Source organism: Cervus canadensis, chromosome 18 (genome assembly GCF_019320065.1).
Source record: "Cervus canadensis isolate Bull #8, Minnesota chromosome 18, ASM1932006v1, whole genome shotgun sequence".
In the NCBI taxonomy this organism is placed as follows: Eukaryota; Metazoa; Chordata; class Mammalia; order Artiodactyla; family Cervidae; genus Cervus; species Cervus canadensis.
In genome coordinates this window covers 27,991,836-28,009,292 of record NC_057403.1, presented here as the reverse complement: position 1 = coordinate 28,009,292, position 17,457 = coordinate 27,991,836, and the positions used below count along the sequence as shown (strand labels likewise).

The following is a 17,457-nucleotide window of genomic DNA, read 5'->3' as shown; positions in this document are numbered from 1 at the left end:
TGCCATCCAACCATCTCATCCTCTGTCATCCCCTTCTCCTCCTGCCTTCAATTTTTCCCAGCACCAGGGTCTTTTCAAATGAGTTGGTTCTTCGCATCAGGTGACCAAAGAATTGGAGTTTCAGCTTCAGCATCAGTCCTTCCAATGAATATTCAGGACTGATTTACTTTATTTTTTTTATTTTTTTTTTAATTTTTATTTTTTTATTAGTTGGAGGCTAATTACTTCACAACATTTCGTGGTTTGTCATACATGACTGAATCAGCCCATAGATTACACGTATTCCCCATCCCGATCCCCCCCCCCACCTCCCTCTCCACCCGATCCCTCATGGGTCTCCAGTGCACCAGGCCCAGCACTTGTCTCATGCATCCCACCTGGGCTGGTTGATCGTGTTTCAGCCATAGATAATATACATGCTGTTCTTCGAAAATCCCACCCTCACTTCTCCCACAGAGTTCAAAAAGTCTGTCTGTACTTCTGTTCTTTTTTTGTTTTGCATAAGGGTTATCGTTACCATCTTTCTAAATTCCATATATATGTGTTAGTATACTGTATTGGTCTTTATCTTTCTGGCTTACTTCACTCTGTATAATGGGCTCCAGTTTCATCATCTCATTAGAACTGATTCAAATGAATTCTTTTTAATGGCTGAGTAATATTCCATAGTGTATATGTACCACAGCTTCCTTATCCATTCATCTGCTGATGGGCATCTAGGTTGCTTCCATGTCCTGGCTATTATAACAGTGCTGCGATGAACATTGGGGTGCACGTGTCTCTTTCAGATCTGGTTTCCTCAGTGTGTATGCCCAGAAGTGGGATTGCTGGGTCATATGGCAGTTCTATTTTCCAGTTTTTTTAAGAAATCTCCACACTGTTCTCCATAGCGGCTGTACTAGTTTGCATTCCCACCAACAGTGTTAAGAGGGTTCCCTTTTCTCCACACCCTCTCCAGCATTTATTGCTTGTAGACTTTTGGATAGCAGCCATCCTGACTGGCGTGTAATGTTACCTCATTGTGGTTTTGATTTGCATTTCTCTGATAATGAGTGATGTTGAGCATCTTTTCATGTGTTTGTTAGCCATCTGTATGTCTTCTTTTGAGAAATGTCTGTTTAGTTCTTTGGCCCATTTTTGAATTGGGTCATTTATTTTTCTGGAATTGAGCTTCAGGAGTTGCTTGTATATTTTTGAGATTAATCTTTTGTCTGTTTCTTCATTTGCTATTATTTTCTCCCAATCTGAGGGCTGTCTTTTCACCTTACTTATAGTTTCCTTTGTTGTGCAAAAGCTTTTAAGTTTCATTAGGTCCCATTTGTTTATTTTTGCTTTTATTTCCAATATTCTGGGAGGTGGATCATAGAGGATCCTGCTGTGATTTATGTCGGAGAGTGTTTTGCCTATGTTCTCCTCTAGGAGTTTTATAGTTTCTGGTCTTACATTTAGATCTTTAATCCATTTTGAGTTTATTTTTGTGTATGGTGTTAGAAAGTGTGCTAGTTTCATTCTTTTACAAGTGGTTGACCAGTTTTCCCAGCACCACTTGTTGAAGAGGTTGTCTTTTTTCCATTGTATATCCTTGCCTCCTTTGTCAAAGATAAGGTGTCCATAGGTTTGTGGATTTATCTCTGGGCTTTCTATTCTATTCCATTGGTTTACATTTCTGTCTTTGTGCCAGTACCATACTGTCTTGATGACTGTGGAATTGATGCTTTTGAACTGTGGTGCTGGAGAAGACTCTTGAGAGTCCCTTGGACTGCAGGAGATCCAGCCAGTCCATCCTAAAGTATAGCAGTCCTGGGTGTTCTTTGGAAGGACTGATGCTGAAGCTGAAACTCCAATACTTTGGCCACCTCATGTGAAGAGTTGACTCATTGGAAAAGACCCTGATGCTGGGAGGGATTGCGGGTAGGAGGAGAAGGGGACAACAGAGGATGAGATGGCTGGATGGCATCACCAACTCGATGGACATGAGTTTGAGTAAATTCCAGGAGTTGGTGATGGACAGGGAGGCCTGGCATGCTGCGATTCACGGGGTTGCAAAGAGTCAGACACGACTGAGTGACTGAACTGAACTGAACTGAAATGAACTCTTTGGAAGGAAAGTTATGACCAACCTAGACAGCATATAAAAACGCAGAGACATTACTTTGTCAACAAAGGTCCGTCTAGTCAAGGCTATGGTTTTTCCAGTGGTCAGGTATGGATGTGAGAGTTGGGCTATAAAGAAAGCTGAGTGCCGAAGAATTGATGCTTTTGAACTGCGGTGTTGGAGAAGACTCTTGAGAGTCCTTTGGACTGCAAGGAGATCCAACCAGTACATCCTAAAGGAGATCAGTCCTGGGTATTCATTGGAAGGACTGATGTTGAAGCTGAAACGCCAATACTTTGGCTACCTGATGTGAAGAACTGACTCATTTGAAAAGACCCTGATGTTGGGAAAGATTGAGGGCAGGAGGAGAAGGGGACGACAGAGGATGAGATGGTTGGATGGTATCACCGACTCAATCAATGGACATGGGTTTGGGTGGACTCCGGGAGTTGGTGATGGACAGGAAGGCCTGGCGTGCTGCAGTTCATGGGGTCTCAAAGAGTAGGACACGACTGAGTGACTGAACTGAACTGAACTGAACTGATGTGACCTTATGCCTGCCTAGCCAGAAGATTGAGACATTTTACCAGTTATGCCACTCTTTTTGTGGGCCATGCTAACAGTAGTCTGACAATACTCTAGACCCTGAGAAACAGGGATAAAACCTAGTCCTATCCTTCCAAGTCTTCTATGGTAATGCAAAATACACATTTCATTATTTCAGAAGTAGGCTGGAGGGTTCTGGACACGTGCGTATGTGGCAATCCTGCAATTTACACTTCACAGCATGAGGTGTTTCCATAGAGACAACATTCCCACTGGGGTAGCTTCTTCCATCCACTCCCTTCCTCCTGATCCAAGACTTAATAGGAGTACTGGTCCCTGTGGAAGAACCCAAAGACAGCAGAGGTACTTAGTGTCCCTGAGAAAAGGTCCAGCTCCTCAAGTCACCCATCTAAGAAGCAGAAAATGGCAAATGTCACTGGGACAAAGAGGGGACCTCTTATGAGCCTGCTCAGGTCATCTCCTGAGTCGCCTGTCAATAACCAGAGGGACATTTAAAGGACTGGAGGCTCTGCCATTGTGCTAAAGGACAGAGTGGGAGATAAGCTATCTGTGGCCACAAACAACAATTTTATCCTTTCAAGATAATGAAGTCGGGGGTTATATATCTGTTATTTTGCTTAATCTTCACACACAATCCCTGTTTAGCAGATGATAGAATGACTTGAGAAATTTACAACAAACTTGCCCATGCTCCTACAGCTTGCCAGTGACAGGGCCTAGGTTTACTCTTGTGCTATTTGACCCCAGTCCCCATGCTCTCAATGACAACATGAGCCACTTCTCCCCACCATCATCCAAGACCTCCTGCCTCATGTCCTCCCCTCAGCACACAGACACTGGTCACACTGAGCAAAGCTGCAGTTATTTTATTAGAGTCAATCTGACAAAGACCACATCAGGGGGGACAGGTGTCTAGATTCCAACTTTAGTTGAGAGGGAAAAAGGGCAGGAAGATCAAGTGTAGATGGGGCATCGCTGGCAAAGACTATGTCAACAAAGAGAGCACACTGAATATAGCTCAAAAAATGGAATTCACCACCGAGGAGACTGAATGCTTGATGCAATCCGTACTGAAGCTGATGGAAGCCTGGAAGGGAGGAGGAGAAGGAGGGTCAGGATCTGAGCCCACAGCCAGGCTATTCTGTCTCCCCAGGATCATGTCACCCCTCACCCTCAGGGATTCAGCCTCATCCCCAGCAAGAACCTCTGCCCACAAACCCACCACTGGAGGGAGGGCTGCCATCAGGCACCAGGGGGAGGATGGGTCCCTAATAGCCCAGGCACAGGCGTCAGGAGGGAGAGAGAGCCACCAGCCACACCAGGGAGGGGAGGAGATGACAAGGGTTAGCAGGGCACAGCCAGGGTTGCTCCTGAGGGAGGAGCAAAGTGCTGGTGTCTGGGTTTGGGTCACATATTTTGCACCTGAGACTCTTCTGTCAGGTGTGCTGGGTGGACGGAATGTACATGCAGGTGCTGTAAGCAACCCCATGTCCCCTGTGACCTCCTATAGTGCATGAAACTTTGGTTCTTGAAAATCTCCCATTTTGAACAATAAAAATTTGAGAAAAATATGCCGAGACAGACTACTCACAATCTCCAGTACTGTATGACAAGAACAAGAAAGTAGAGATAGACCATTAGGAGATATACTGCTAGCCCAAGTGAGCAGCCACAGGTACCTAGAAGCCTCCTTAGGAGCCTCAGTCACCAAAACACCACAGTGGAAAATCAGGCTTGTAAACACTGAGATCATGTCAGTGGAAATGGGAATCTGAGCCAGAGCAATGGCCAATAGAGTGGGTACAAGATGAAGTGAATTGGCAATAAGTCATAAACCTTACAAACCCAGAGAATCTCATCCTGGAAAGAGACTCTTAAGGCAGGGGCTCCTTTTCAATATTCCTTAAATAGAGCTGACATGACTCCTACACGTGTTTATGTTAAATGGTTGGTTTCCTGCCAAAGATTAAAATTATAGTCCTCCAATGCTAGCATCTCTCACGTTAGAAAAAAAAAAAAAAATTTAACGAGTCAACACACTTGGCGTATTGCATTGATATCAGTCTCCTACTCGGTGTGAGTTAATTGGCACGATATGAACAGGTTTGGTAATGGGACACTGGATGTGCAAGTGGATTGTGCTTGCATATTATAGGTGATACACGCTGGAGCAAAGGTTTTACTGTGCTTCTTTGTTCATAGCTCTTCTCTGTCGAATATCCCATGATAGCATGATCTATTACCATGTGGCACATTACACTATGTCATATGTGAATTATCAGGGTGGGGATTAAGGAGGGGTAAATTACCATGAGTTGCAGATCCAAAAGCTTGTCAGTTAATCCCGCTTCATTGTAGCAATCCTGGATTTTTCCTAGAGCTGCTTTTTCCTCATCAGTAGCATAGACAAGATCAAGCGTTGTATTCAACAATATTTCACTTCCAAAGCTCACTGTGCCAAACACTCCATAAAACAGAAGGCATGCTTCCGCTGAAGACACAACAGAAAACACCTCATCAACAGGATCACCATGTCAGAAGGTTCCTGTTTTCTCACCACTTGATAGGAACTCACACATCCAAAACTTCCAGACTCACCTCCCCAGAGACCTGCCCTCTCCCTGGACCACTTACATCCCAGACAGAAAACCTTCACTATGAGGCACTCCCAGCATAGGGAGCAGCAAGAGGGGCTGGGCCTGGAGACTCCTCTACCCTTGACCACTGCCCTTAAGAACATCAGCCTACTTCTCTTTTCCATTAAGCACGACTAACCTGAAGGAACTATCCCCAAGGGTGTGCACAGCTAATGACCCTTCCTGCTCCACACCATCCTCTCTGCAAAGAATGAAAGCCTAAGGCAGTCGGTGCAGGACTCCTGGGCACTGATCAGACAGCTGCCCTCTGAATCTGACCCTAGAAGTGGCTTGGACATGACTGGGAAGGATGTAGTGAGACGGCATCAGGCAAGGATTAGAAGGGTCACTCGGTCCCTCCTTCCTATCCTCACTGGTTTCGAAGATCAGCTCTCTGGTCACCAGCAAGGCCAGCACAAGCAGTGCTCCCTTCATCATGGCAGCGGCTGGAGTGCTCTGCTCAGGGCAGGGTATCTATCACTTTATAAACCACTAGTCCCCAAGCCCAACCCACATCCCTCCCAGGAGGACCAAAGGCCTGTGGCCAGGCACCTGGCACAGGTGGCTCCCTTGGGCCTTGGGGTGTTTACTGTGGGAAGCCTTTCCTACTCTGAAAGCAGAGCTCCTGGAGAAAATGCAGAAGTATCCTTGCCAAAGATCAAGTGGAGATGACATTTCTAAGTGATTCCATTTGGAGCCAAGTGCTCTGTTGTCCCAGGCCCAACCATCAACTGTTTTCCTGGCAACCTTCCCCCAACCTATCCTGGCTCTGAGGTCAGCACTCTCCCAGACTGAGCAGATGGAATCACAAAAGGGCCAAGGACAGATCTCCACTACTCTCAGGAAGAAAAAAAGGTCATTAAGAATGCTTCCTTTTTCCCCCAAGTTTAAGTTCTGGAGATAAGAATGTGGAGTTGGGCCCTACTGAAGCCCCCAAATATCTAATGGCTGAGGACTGGTGGACAGTAGCCCTGGGTTCCAAATCATTCCAACCTGGAAACTCGCAGGACTTGAGGCCATGTGGGTTTTATCAGGCACTGGTAATTCTGTAACTTCAGATCAGACCACCAGCTTTCCTCAGGCCCTTAAGGGAACAAGTTCCTGAGCAGGCTCCAGCCTTGTCCCTTCTCCTGGCTGTCCTTCCTCCTCTATCAGTGAGCCTGGTCTCAAGAGGTGCCTGCACTGCACAGTCTATCCAGGAACATCAGGGAGCATCTGTGGGGTTTGGGAGTCTGCTCCTGGGGCAGAGACTCTGAGGTCTACAGCCCTAAAGGACACTGGGGACGGGAGTTCTAAGGCCCAGAGAGCTGAGTCCACCAGAGGTGGCACTCCGTGTGTAAAAACTTTCTCAAAAGTCAAACTCAACCTTTCAGGCTAGGAAAGCAGTTTGTTGGCTCAAATGAGATGAGATGGTCCTTAAAAACTCTTGAAGGAAGTCTGAGACAGCTCCCAACAGTCAAACTAGAAACAGTTTGAGAAACAAAATAAATAGCAGAGTGTTAGATGATAACCCAAAGCATAAATTAATACCTCTGAGTCCATACTGACATAAATAAATGATCAAATAAACAGAGACTCTCCTGGTGGTCCAGTGGTTAAGAACCCACCATTCAATGCAGTGGACACTCGTTCAAGCCCTGGTCAGGGAACTAAGAACCCACATGCCCTTGGACAACTAAAACCCTCACACACAAACTAGATAGAACATGCTCTGAAAACAGAAAGTCTTTGTGCTGAAACGTAGAGCCAACACAGCAAGACAAAGACCCAGTGCCCCTAAACGAACCTGAAATAATGTGGGAGAGGAGACAACTATTCCTTACAGAAACATCCCAAATAACAGACAGAAATCATCTGCTCCAGGAGGGTTATCTGACAGCCCTTCCCCTCCCAAGTGTGGGCTAGACAGAGTAACCTATTTTCAAAGAGAAGAGATGGGGAAGGGGAAAACAGTGCAGAAATCTGGCAAACACAACATAATCAACTAATCAAGGCTGATATCCCCAGTGGTAAGACACACAATTGTCATGTGTACCCCAAGTGAGGAGACAGGAAGGGCGATTCACCTGTGTGGTGTCTTCCTCAAAACCCAAAATCTGAACCACACTCGACATTTTGAGTACAGCAGCCAAACTCGGCTTTTGGCAGTCCTTAGCATCCCTGATCAATCCTCCTCAAGACTGTGAAGGTCATGACAGACCAGGAGAGAATGAGTAATCCACAGAGCAGAGGACAGTGGGACACATGACAATGAATGCAGCGTGTGTAGGTTATGGACTCGATGCTGGGACCCAAAGAGACATTAATGGACAACCTGGTAAAATCCAAATAGTGGGTGAGGTTTAGTTAGTTGGAAAAGACCCTGATGCTGGGATGGATTGGGGGCAGGAGGAGAAGGGGACAACAGAGGATGAGATGGTTGGATGGCATCACTGACTCGATGGACATGGGTTTGAGTAAACTCCGGGAGTTGGTGATGGACAGGGAGGCCTGGCGTGCTGCGATTCATGGGGTCTCAAAGAGCCGGACACGACTGAGTGACTGAACTGAACCAAACTGAATGCTCCAATGTTGTTTCTCACTGTGAGAAATATTTGCAAATTTTCTATAAATCTACAATAATTCCAAATTAAAATTTTATTTAAAAAACAACATGCATTAGAAAAGGGCTACAGGCGCTGCATTCCTCCTTTGACCTTGCCCAGCTCTTCACCCCGATGTCACCAAAAGTCCCCATGATCCTGAGATATCTCAGAGGAACCTGTAGCACCCTCGGAAGGGCACTGGGCTGGATCCATTGCAGCCACCTCTGTTACTCAGCACTCCAGGCCCTGACTCCTCTCCTCACGGAGCTGCAGAGGGCATTGGGGGCAGTGTCTTCTGAAGGACAGGAGGCATGGGATCCATCGGCAGGGGTCTCACCACACAGAAGTCCTGCTGCCACAGACAAAGAGCCAGCATGTGCAGCCTGGGCCTTGTGGTGTTCATCTTCCTGCCCAGGAACCTCTGAGACACATCTGCAGCTCCCTGAGCCCCTCACTCAGTGACCTTCAGAGGGGTGGACCCCAGGCAACAGGAGTCATGGTGAGGAGGGGCTCCACTAGGTCAACTATCACTGCAGCTCAGTACTTGGTCCCTCTTTGCCAAGAGCAGTTACCGGATGTGAAACCTATATGCCAAAGGGTTCTGACTGTGGTCACACACCTTGCAACCCAACTTCAGTTCAGGTTTTCAGCAAACTGGATTCCACCACATGTGGCTCAGAGAAAGGTCAGCCAGGTGCCTCAAGCAAGAAAATACTTGATTCTGATTTACCAAATATTTTAAACCTTTACTTTACTTATTTAATCCCAGGAAATATTCATAAGCACATCTATAGTAAATAGAACTAAAAAATATTCTTGTTTATTGACTCCAGAGAAATGGAATATTCCTGCCATTATTCTAACAAATATTGTGCAACATCTAGCGAGTGCTGGGCCCTCTCCTAGTCCTGGGGATGCAGCAGCACACAGCACAGCTCTCGCTCTCCTGCAGCTCTTCCTCACCTGAGAGGGAGTGAAAGACAGTGACCCCACAAAAAGAAGTGCTCTGGGTGAAGATGAAGCAGGGGGAGAAGACAGAGGGCCATGGGGGGAGGAGACGGACAGACTGTTTTGATATTAGAACTCAATAGTTGGGGAAATCTGTGCTATGTGATACCTGAAGACACCTGAGGATGAGGGAATGAATCATGCAGCCACTGGAGGAAGAGCCTCCAGGCTGGGAGGGCTCCACATGCAGAGGCCCTGCTGCAGGAGCACACTTGGTCAGGTCAAGAAGCAGACAGGAGGCACTGAGGGAGGAGAGAAAGGCAGGGATAAACTCACAGAGGCAGCAGCAGTGTGGGGCTAGTTGTGCAACTGGCCCAGAGACTGTGGCCTAGAAGGGGCTTGGCTTTTCCTCAAGTGGGAGCTCTGGAGAGGAGAAAGTGGGAACAGAACACTCAAGAGTAGAAACAGGCTTCAGAAAATGGATAGACCTAGAGACTGTCATAAGTAAGTGAAGTAAGTCAGACAGAGAAGCAGAAACATCCTATGACATCTTTTTATATGTGGAATCTAAAAAGACACAATATAAATGAATTAATTTAGAAAACAGAAACTGACTCACAGATTTAGAGAATGACCTATGGTTGACCAGGGCAAGGATGGGGAGAAGAGATAGTTAGAAAATTCAGAATGAACAGGTCCACACTGCTGTATTTACAATGTACAACCTACAAGGAACAACTGTATAGCACAGGGAAATCTGCTAAATGTTTTGTAAGAGCCTAGATGAGGGGAGTGTGTGAAAGAATGGATACATGTGTATATATAGCTGAGGCCCTTTGTTGTCCACCAGAAACTATCATAAAATTGTTAATGGGCTAGACTCAATACAAAAGGAAAAGTGAAAGAAAAAAGAAGAAGCTGCAGAAATATTTCTGTGTAGAATGAGGTCCTATCAAAGTCACCAGGTGGCAGGACTGGTCAAGAGAAAACTAGAAACTTCTGGGCCAGCACATATAAGAGATTTCAGGGCTCCAGAAACTGATTCCGGTAGGTGGCCTAACATAAGCCACTGACAAGATCCAGGACACAGTGATAACAGCAGGGCAGAGCAGGAGCCACCAGAGAGCCTCACCAGGGCCTCAAGGCTTGTGCTCTGGCCTGCCTGGCACTTTCTCCCTGTGAGACCATTCCTAAGCATGGAGCTTCCTGAAAACCCATAAAGCCCACACCAGCCTGTCTTCAAGGTCATGTGTTGTTCTAGGAAGCTGTCACTGGCCATCATTCAGGAGGCCTGGTTGGGGAGCATTTTTGCCCTTTTTGGTCAGCCAGGGGATTTTCAGATGTTAAGCTTCCTATGTCAGCTGCCCCTCCCTCAGAGCCCTCCAGGAGGAGGAGGCTGAGCCAGTGCCCTCTGTGGACTCAAGGACTAGCATCTTGCCAACACACACAGCTCCTCCTGTGCAGTCCTGGGCAACATCACACTGTGGCCTGGCAGATTCTCCTGAAAAAAGGAAGCATGCGACACAGGCCCCCTGGGGGTGAGGACAAGCACAGGTATAAAAGGGCTCCAGGTGAGTAGGGAGCATCTGCCACCGGCACCATGACGCAGGCTGGAGCTCTCCTGATGCTCTGCGCTGCCTTGCTCCTCATCGTGGGCGGAAGTGAGTGGCTGGAACCTGGGCTCCCCAAACTTTCTGACACCTTCCCAGGGCAGCACTGAGCATGTTGGGAGCCGGAAGGGAATAGGGTGTTCTGCCGAGTGCCTTACAGGAAGTGTCCCCTTATCTTTCTGTTTCAAAGTGTGAAGACCTCTGCCCAGCCTTGAGGGACACTATTGACCTGTTCATATCAGGAAGCCATGAGGCATATATTAAACAAGCTGAAAAGTATAACCAAAACTCTGATGTACTGGAAACTGCCAATACACTCAAGAGCTGTAATGATGAGAAGTTGACACCACAGGATAAGCAGGATGCTCTCTGTGCTCTGGTGGGTCAGGCTATCTGTGAATGTGCCTGTGGGGCCTGTGTGTGGGCAGCAGTTTCAGGGGTCTACTCAGGGCACTGGGAAGTGGGGGGGATTATTTCCTCTCCACCCTGGTCCTTCCCTGGGAACCTGGGAGCAAAAAGATCCTCATGAATGAGGAGGTAGAGAGGATGTGGCCGACACCCACAGTGTGGGAAAGGATCCTGCAGGAAAACTCAGTCCAGCCCTGGAGTTCTTGAGCTGGCCCTGACTGCTCAGCTCTGCCTGGTCACAGGCCTCAGGCTCTCCTGACTCTGTGGCGCCGCCTGCCTTTGGAGTTAGGCTCTCAGCACTGGCCTCCCTGACTCCAGCCTCTCCAGCACAGGAACCTGACTCTACTGCAATCCATTCCTATTGAGACTTTCACTTCTCCAAACATCAGTTCTTTCCCTTAGTGCCTTAACCCTACTAAACCCCACATTTCTCCTTGTTCCTTGGACATCAAATGGCCATTCCTGCCACACATCCCCCAAGAGGTGGCTGCTTCCAAAAACTGCCCTCCTGCCCTCCCCAGGCCTGAGATGCCCAGAGTCAAGAGTCAGGATCAGTCCTTTCTCTGCTGCCCTAGAGGTGGTGAGAACAAGCTGCTGTTTCAGCTCTAAGCATCCAAGGGCCAGAGGGAGGAAGCAGACAGGCATCAGCTCATCCCTGGAGACTCCCAGGAGTCACTCCAGAGCCCTGCAAGGTGGTCCTCAGTAGTGTCCCCCATTCTATCCCAGAAGACTGCCCTCAGCCCTCCAGGGAGACCCCACAATCTCTGTTACATTGGAGAAAAGCTCCCTAGGACATATCCACTTTTACTTGTTCACATCCAGAAGCCTCCCTCCAAACAAGTCTGCAGGCCCCCTCCCCTGTGCTCAGAGCAGCTTCACATCTCGTCCACCCTGGAGGCCTCACAAAATTTCTGCACCTCCTCTTACAGAATAAAATATACTCAAGTTCTCTCTGTTGATAGAGGTGTTCCTTCCAAGAACCCAAGGAAGCCACTCGCCTGATCGCTAACTAGTGTTAACAACCTGCCACATCCAGGTGTCTGATTAGAGGATTCCAGAAATAAAAAGCCTTATAATTCATAAGAAAGTGCTTACTCACTGGAGATTGGGCTTTGGTTGTGTGGGGGGGGGTGGGGGGACACGGCCACAGTGGAGACCACCTGTGTGCCTTCCCACTGCAGCTGGATTTCAGTGCTGTCACATGCTTCTCCACAAATTCAGTACATGGGGGCAGGGTTGGTGATCATTATAACAGTCAGAGTGTCTGATCACTTCTGTCACCAGGACCCATAGGTCATGAGCATCATCCACCAAATTTAGGCCTCTCAGCAACCTTGAGGGGTAGGAGTAATCATCCTCATCTTACGAGGGAGAATCTGAGGCTCGAAGGAGATAAAGCATCTGCTGAAGAGACACATCTCCCCTCTCTCGTCCACGCTGGGAGACGAGCTCAGCTAACTCACCCTGTGACTGTGCACATATTACAGTCCTTCTTTGGGCCTCTGGTTCCTATTTACAAAATCTAACTACCTCCAGTCTCGAAGGCTGAGGTGAGACCAAAGTAAAATAATGAGTGAGAAGGGGCCCCTGTCCTAAGCGCCTGACATGAGAGGAAGAACAACAGGTCAAGGCCCACGAGCTAAACTCGGTTGCTCCTTAGGCCTCAGTTTATCCCAAATCCAAACCCCCAGTTGTGAACTCAGTTGCTTCCACATAAACACACTAAGTTGGGTCTCACACTCAGATTCCAGGGGCCCGGGGCTTCTCACTCTTCCTGTTTCTCTGCTGCCTGCGCGTGAAACTGGCCCCATGCTCACGCTGTCTCATTCTTCTTCACCTGAACTTTCTAAGAGCTTCTTCCCACCTGACAGCTCCCCTCCAGAAAAGAGTCTGCTGGGCTTACCCCACAGGGCTGGGTCTAGGACAGGGACTCTCTAAGGTCCTTGTGGTGAGGAGGCTTAGGACAGGTACCCAAGGTGATCCAGAGTTGCTGCTTCTCCCTGTGGAGGGAGCCCTGAGGGATGCGGGGGTGGTCTCCTTGCCCAGAGTGACACTGGGCCCTTGTCTCTGCCCACCACTTCACCTGCACCAGGGTCTATCTGGGGGCTCTTCTAAGATGGAGTCCTGCCTCTGTGGGAGCTAAGGTGAGCAGGTGTGAACAGGTCCTGGAGCAGGGACCCTTCTCATTATATGACACAGGATGTGTATTCCATCCCACCTCCACCCAACTGATATAAAAACTCCAGGCCTTCTGAAAGGCTATTTGCCACTCAGATGAGTTAGATGCTTCTTACAATGTCTTGAATACTGACTCACCCTGCTCTGCAGTGAGCATACAGGTATGACAGGGACCCGTCCAAAGATGCAGTGGAAATGGGTGAGGGGCAGTTGGTCCTCCTGGGAGGGACAGAGTCTGTCTCCTGGCTCTTGCTCAGCTGCACAGAGCTCCCTGGGGCTGCTGGGGAGACACCTCCATATTGCCCACTGCCCCCTCCCCTCTCCCTGCCTTCCTCCAATCTACAGCACCCTTATCTAATCTGGGGTTAGTAGAAAAGGCAGCATCTGATTTCTCCCAAATCCTTTTCTGTCTGATATCGAAACCTCAGAGAGGTGGGAAGACAAATGTCAAAAGCTTGTGGCTTTTGATCTCTGATTCTCACATGAATCTCCCTCTGAGATCATAGAAGCCCCACCTCACCTCCACCCAGGCCAACCTGAGTTCACCTGCAGCTGTGGGATAATCCCCCACTGCAGACACTCCCCTCCTCAAAAACCGGCATCTCCCCTCCCTGCTTGGTGGATTTCTCCAGCACCTGGGAGCTTGCTGAACCACTGGTAGGCTCAGTGCAATGTGTGGGGATTCATGCCCACAGGGCAACCCTCAGACACTACAGACCCCAGCTTCCTTGACTGCTGGTGGGTCTCCTCACAGGTGAGCTCCACACTCTCTCTCAAAGGCACCCAATGACCTAGGGCCCCACCTGCCCACTTCCTTGGCCTTTCTCACTTTGGTGTTCACTGTCCTTAGTTCCTCACTTAAGCACCTGATATCACCTCCCTAATTACCTATCTGCCCCCAAGTTCCTGTGTATGGGTCTCCTTTGTTGGGAACACAAAGTCTCCTAGTGTCCTATGTCCATCTGTCTGATCAGGAATGACAAGAATTCAAGAGGAGGATGCTCAGTGAAGGCAGCAGGAGGAAGGCAGAGGGATACCATAGTTGACGTTTCAGAGGTATCACCACCCTACACAGAGAACAAGAACCTGGTGGGGGAGGAAGGTGCTCTCAGCCATTTATTTCTCTATGGACTTGGAACTGAGGGATCCAAACTGTCCTGACAAAGTGTTTTGAGGGTGCACCCTGATCTCAGCCCATAGGAATCCATGGAGGAATCCAGGCAGAAGTACACATTACCCCACTGATCAAGTCCTGGGAGCCAGATACTCAGAGAGAGAGATGGAAACAAGCTCTGGGTGCTAGGACAGAGGCAACAGGACTGAGACAAGTCTCCAACAAGGAATATCCCAAAACTGAGCAACATGAGACAACGTGAATACAGTAAAAAGCTGCATGGATAAACACACTGCTTCGTTGTTACCATATAACCTGGAAGTTTCTATTCAATTCCTTTCTTAAAATATTGTATAACACTGACTACTCTTCTAAAGCTATGACATATCTACACTCATCCTTAGGCTGGCCATGCTCATGGACTCAGGATACAGGATACCCATCCAGGGCTTGAAAACCAGGCATCTGAAGGGGTTCACATGGAAGGGTCAGATGTTCTATGTGCCCCAAGAGGGTACCCAAGGAAGGCACACAGTTCAGCAGATCCTGAGGGGTGCTCAGCACAGAAAAGAGTTGACAGAAACACAATTTCCACTCTGAAGGTTACCACAGAAAACATATGAATGTATTTGTCATGTCCATTCCCAAATTACTGAGGTAATTGCAAACTCACTACTTTGGATAGACAAACAGGCCTCACTTGTAAAGCCTGAAGAGCTGCATACAGGCCCGTGTATGTGGGCAGCCAGGGCACAGAAACTAGCATGGTCAACACAGCACAGCCAGGTGAAGAGGGCCTGCTGATGACAGCAGGACAAGCCCAGATTCAAATCATCACTGCTTCCACCACAAAGCCAGCTCTGAGCAGACACACAGGACTGATCCAGACTCAGGAGCATCTTCCATGCTCAATCCATGTGGGGAGAGCCCATCCTACACTGTTTCAGGTGAGGTGTGGAAGGAATAATAAGAAAATCACAGTAATACCTACATGGCTTTGGTCTAGTTGTCCAGGAGAAAAAAATTAGAGCAATGCCCAAGATTATTGAAGAAAGTCAGAACTAAGAGCAGCCCTGATGGGACTTCTGTGCTGGTCCATGTTAAGAATCCACCTTCAAATGGGATGCAGGTTGATCCCTGGTCTGCGAAAATGATCATATACACCATGGGGCAAATAAAACCTATTTGCCACAACTAGAGAGAAGCCTGTGGACCACAGCAAAACCCCACAAGCTACCACAGCAAAGATCCCGCATGCCACAACCCAAAGAGCTAAAAACAAATACATAGATAATTAGATAGATTTTTTTTAAGGGGGAGGAAGGAGACCCTGAAAGAGGCCAAAGAGGGTACGTCAATGCAGGATGCAGACTGGTCATCAAAGTCTAGGTAGACTTTGCACAACAGTGTGATATGGTGCACAGATATGTGGTGTGAAATGTGCTCACTGCATAAGCATGGGTCTAGAAAATATTCTACCTCTAAACTGACGGCTTTGGAGTAGAAAATAAAATGTCAAAAATAAATTTCTCTTTCTTCTCTCCTTCTCAGAATGCCATGAGGAAAGAAAGATAGCATTGGAATTTAGGTGTATGACCCCACAATAACAGAGAAAACAATATAAACTTATCCCCAGATGATGGAATATAACACATCCTCAGATCAGAGAAAGCAGAGAAAGACGAGGTGACTCCAAGCAGAGAAAGACATGGATAATAAATCAGACAGAATCCATTTTCCCTACACAATTCCAAAAAGCGTTGGGCTTCAGAGGCACTGGGAAGAGCAGTTGTTGTTGTTGTTCAGTCACTCAGGCTTCCCTGTCCTTCACCATCTCCCAGAGCTTGCTCAAACTCATGTCCATTGAGTCAGTGACACCATCCAACCATCTCATCCTCTGTCATCCCCTTCTCCTCCTGCCTTCAGTCTTTCCCAGTATCAAGGTCTTTTCTAAACAATATAAACTTATCCCCAGATGATGGGGTATAACACATTCTCAGAGCAAAGAAAGCACAGAAAGACATGGTGACTCCAGGCAGAGAAAGACACGTGTAATAAACCAAACAGAGCCCATTTTTCCTACGTAATTCCAAAGAGGTTTGGGCTTCAGAGGCACTGGGCAGTGCAGTGGGTAACAGTAAATAGAGTTGCACAGCTGAAAAGAGGCACTGGTGTGAAACTTCTATGTGGAATCATTGAGTTCTCTAATCTCACTTCCCCACCTCCTTCATTCACAGAACACCTGCATTCAAGTCTACATCCCCCAAGAGGAAGCAAGAGAACCAGTGCAATGTAATAGTTAAGAATAGAGACCCTGGAGCTACACTTCATGGTTCAAAACTGATTTCATTCAAAATATAAGCCATTTGAATGGCATCATTGCAAGCTAGAACATAACAGAGAAGTGCCTTCAAATTTTTAAAGCAAGTTTAGAATTCCATCCCTAGGAACTTCAAATATGTAAGAATCCAAAAAAATTCACTTTTCTTGTATGAGTAAGCAGACCCAGGCCAAGTTCAGTAACATGGAGGGACTAAAAGCAGAAAAAATGAGTGATCATCTTTCTTGGTGAAGAAAAAAAAGTTTTATAATACTAAACAGCTATTTGTGATTATTTTTTAAAAGCTGAACAAAATGGGAATAAAAGAGGTCTTTGTAAGCATAGTAGTCATTTAAAAACAAAACACACAAAAACAACATATTTGATAGTAAAATGTTACAAGCACTACATTTAAAATAAGAAACAGGGTAATGATGCTTGAATCACTACTTCTACTAAACACTGTACTATATTTACTAAGTAATACAGTAAGAAAAGAGAGTCTGATATCAGTGAAGTAGAAAATAGCTTAAGAATTAAGAATATCAAACTTTCCTGGTAGTCCAGGTGTCGGGAGTCTCCCTGCCAATGCACGGAGATACAGGTGTGATCTCTGGGCCACAAAAATTCCATACTGTGGACAACTAAGCTTGTGTGCCACAACTGATTCCAAACTCCAGAGCCCACAAGCCACAACTAATGAGCCCATGTGCTGCTACTACTGAAGCCCAAACACCCTACAATTGACATAGAAATTAATGGTGAAAGATTGAATGCTTTCCTCCTAAAATTGAGAAGGCAAAGATGTCCAATTTCTTGATTTTTCTGGAACATTTTACTGGCAGTTCTGACCAGTGAAGCAAAAGAGTAAGAAAGAAATACACACTGAAAAGGAGGAGATGAAAGTGTATGTAAAATATCAAAACACAGAGAAAAGAAATTGAAAAAAATCAACATTCATTAAGACTTTCAGTACAATAGTAGTAAAAGAAAACT

The 17,457-nt window shown here is 47.0% G+C and overlaps 2 protein-coding genes across 2 annotated transcripts in view; one reads left to right on the top strand and one right to left on the bottom strand.

Annotated features, from left to right (window-relative positions):
- The window catches only part of LOC122421098 (major allergen I polypeptide chain 1-like), a 141,119-nt gene extending 129,223 nt beyond the window's left edge, over positions 1–11,896 (top strand). Inside the window, exon 3 of the mRNA XM_043436895.1 lies at positions 11,779–11,896. Within this exon, the coding sequence (XP_043292830.1) occupies positions 11,779–11,808 (30 nt within the window). The 3' untranslated portion in view covers positions 11,809–11,896. The remainder of the gene's footprint in view (positions 1–11,778) is intronic.
- LOC122421097 (major allergen I polypeptide chain 2-like) lies at positions 3,514–5,797 on the bottom strand. The gene is made up of 3 exons (XM_043436893.1): positions 5,667–5,797; positions 4,972–5,153; positions 3,514–3,749 (listed from the first exon to the last, which is right to left on the bottom strand). The coding sequence occupies exons 1-3, from the start codon at positions 5,734–5,736 to the stop codon at positions 3,681–3,683; spliced, it is 321 nt and encodes a 106-aa protein (XP_043292828.1). The 5' UTR covers positions 5,737–5,797; the 3' UTR covers positions 3,514–3,680.
- Positions 11,897–17,457: the final 5,561 nt, after the last annotated feature.

Coding starts and splice junctions, on each gene's coding strand:
- LOC122421097 (XM_043436893.1), bottom strand. CDS start 5,736: ATGATGAAGGGAGCACTGCTTGTGCTGGCCTTGCTGGTGACCAGAGAG. Junction 5,154..5,666: donor GATCTTCGAAACCAGTGAGG/ATAGGAAGGAGG, acceptor TTGTGTCTTCAG/CGGAAGCATGCCTTCTGTTT. Junction 3,750..4,971: donor TTTTGGATCTGCAACTCATG/GTAATTTACCCC, acceptor CCTCCCTTCCAG/GCTTCCATCAGCTTCAGTAC.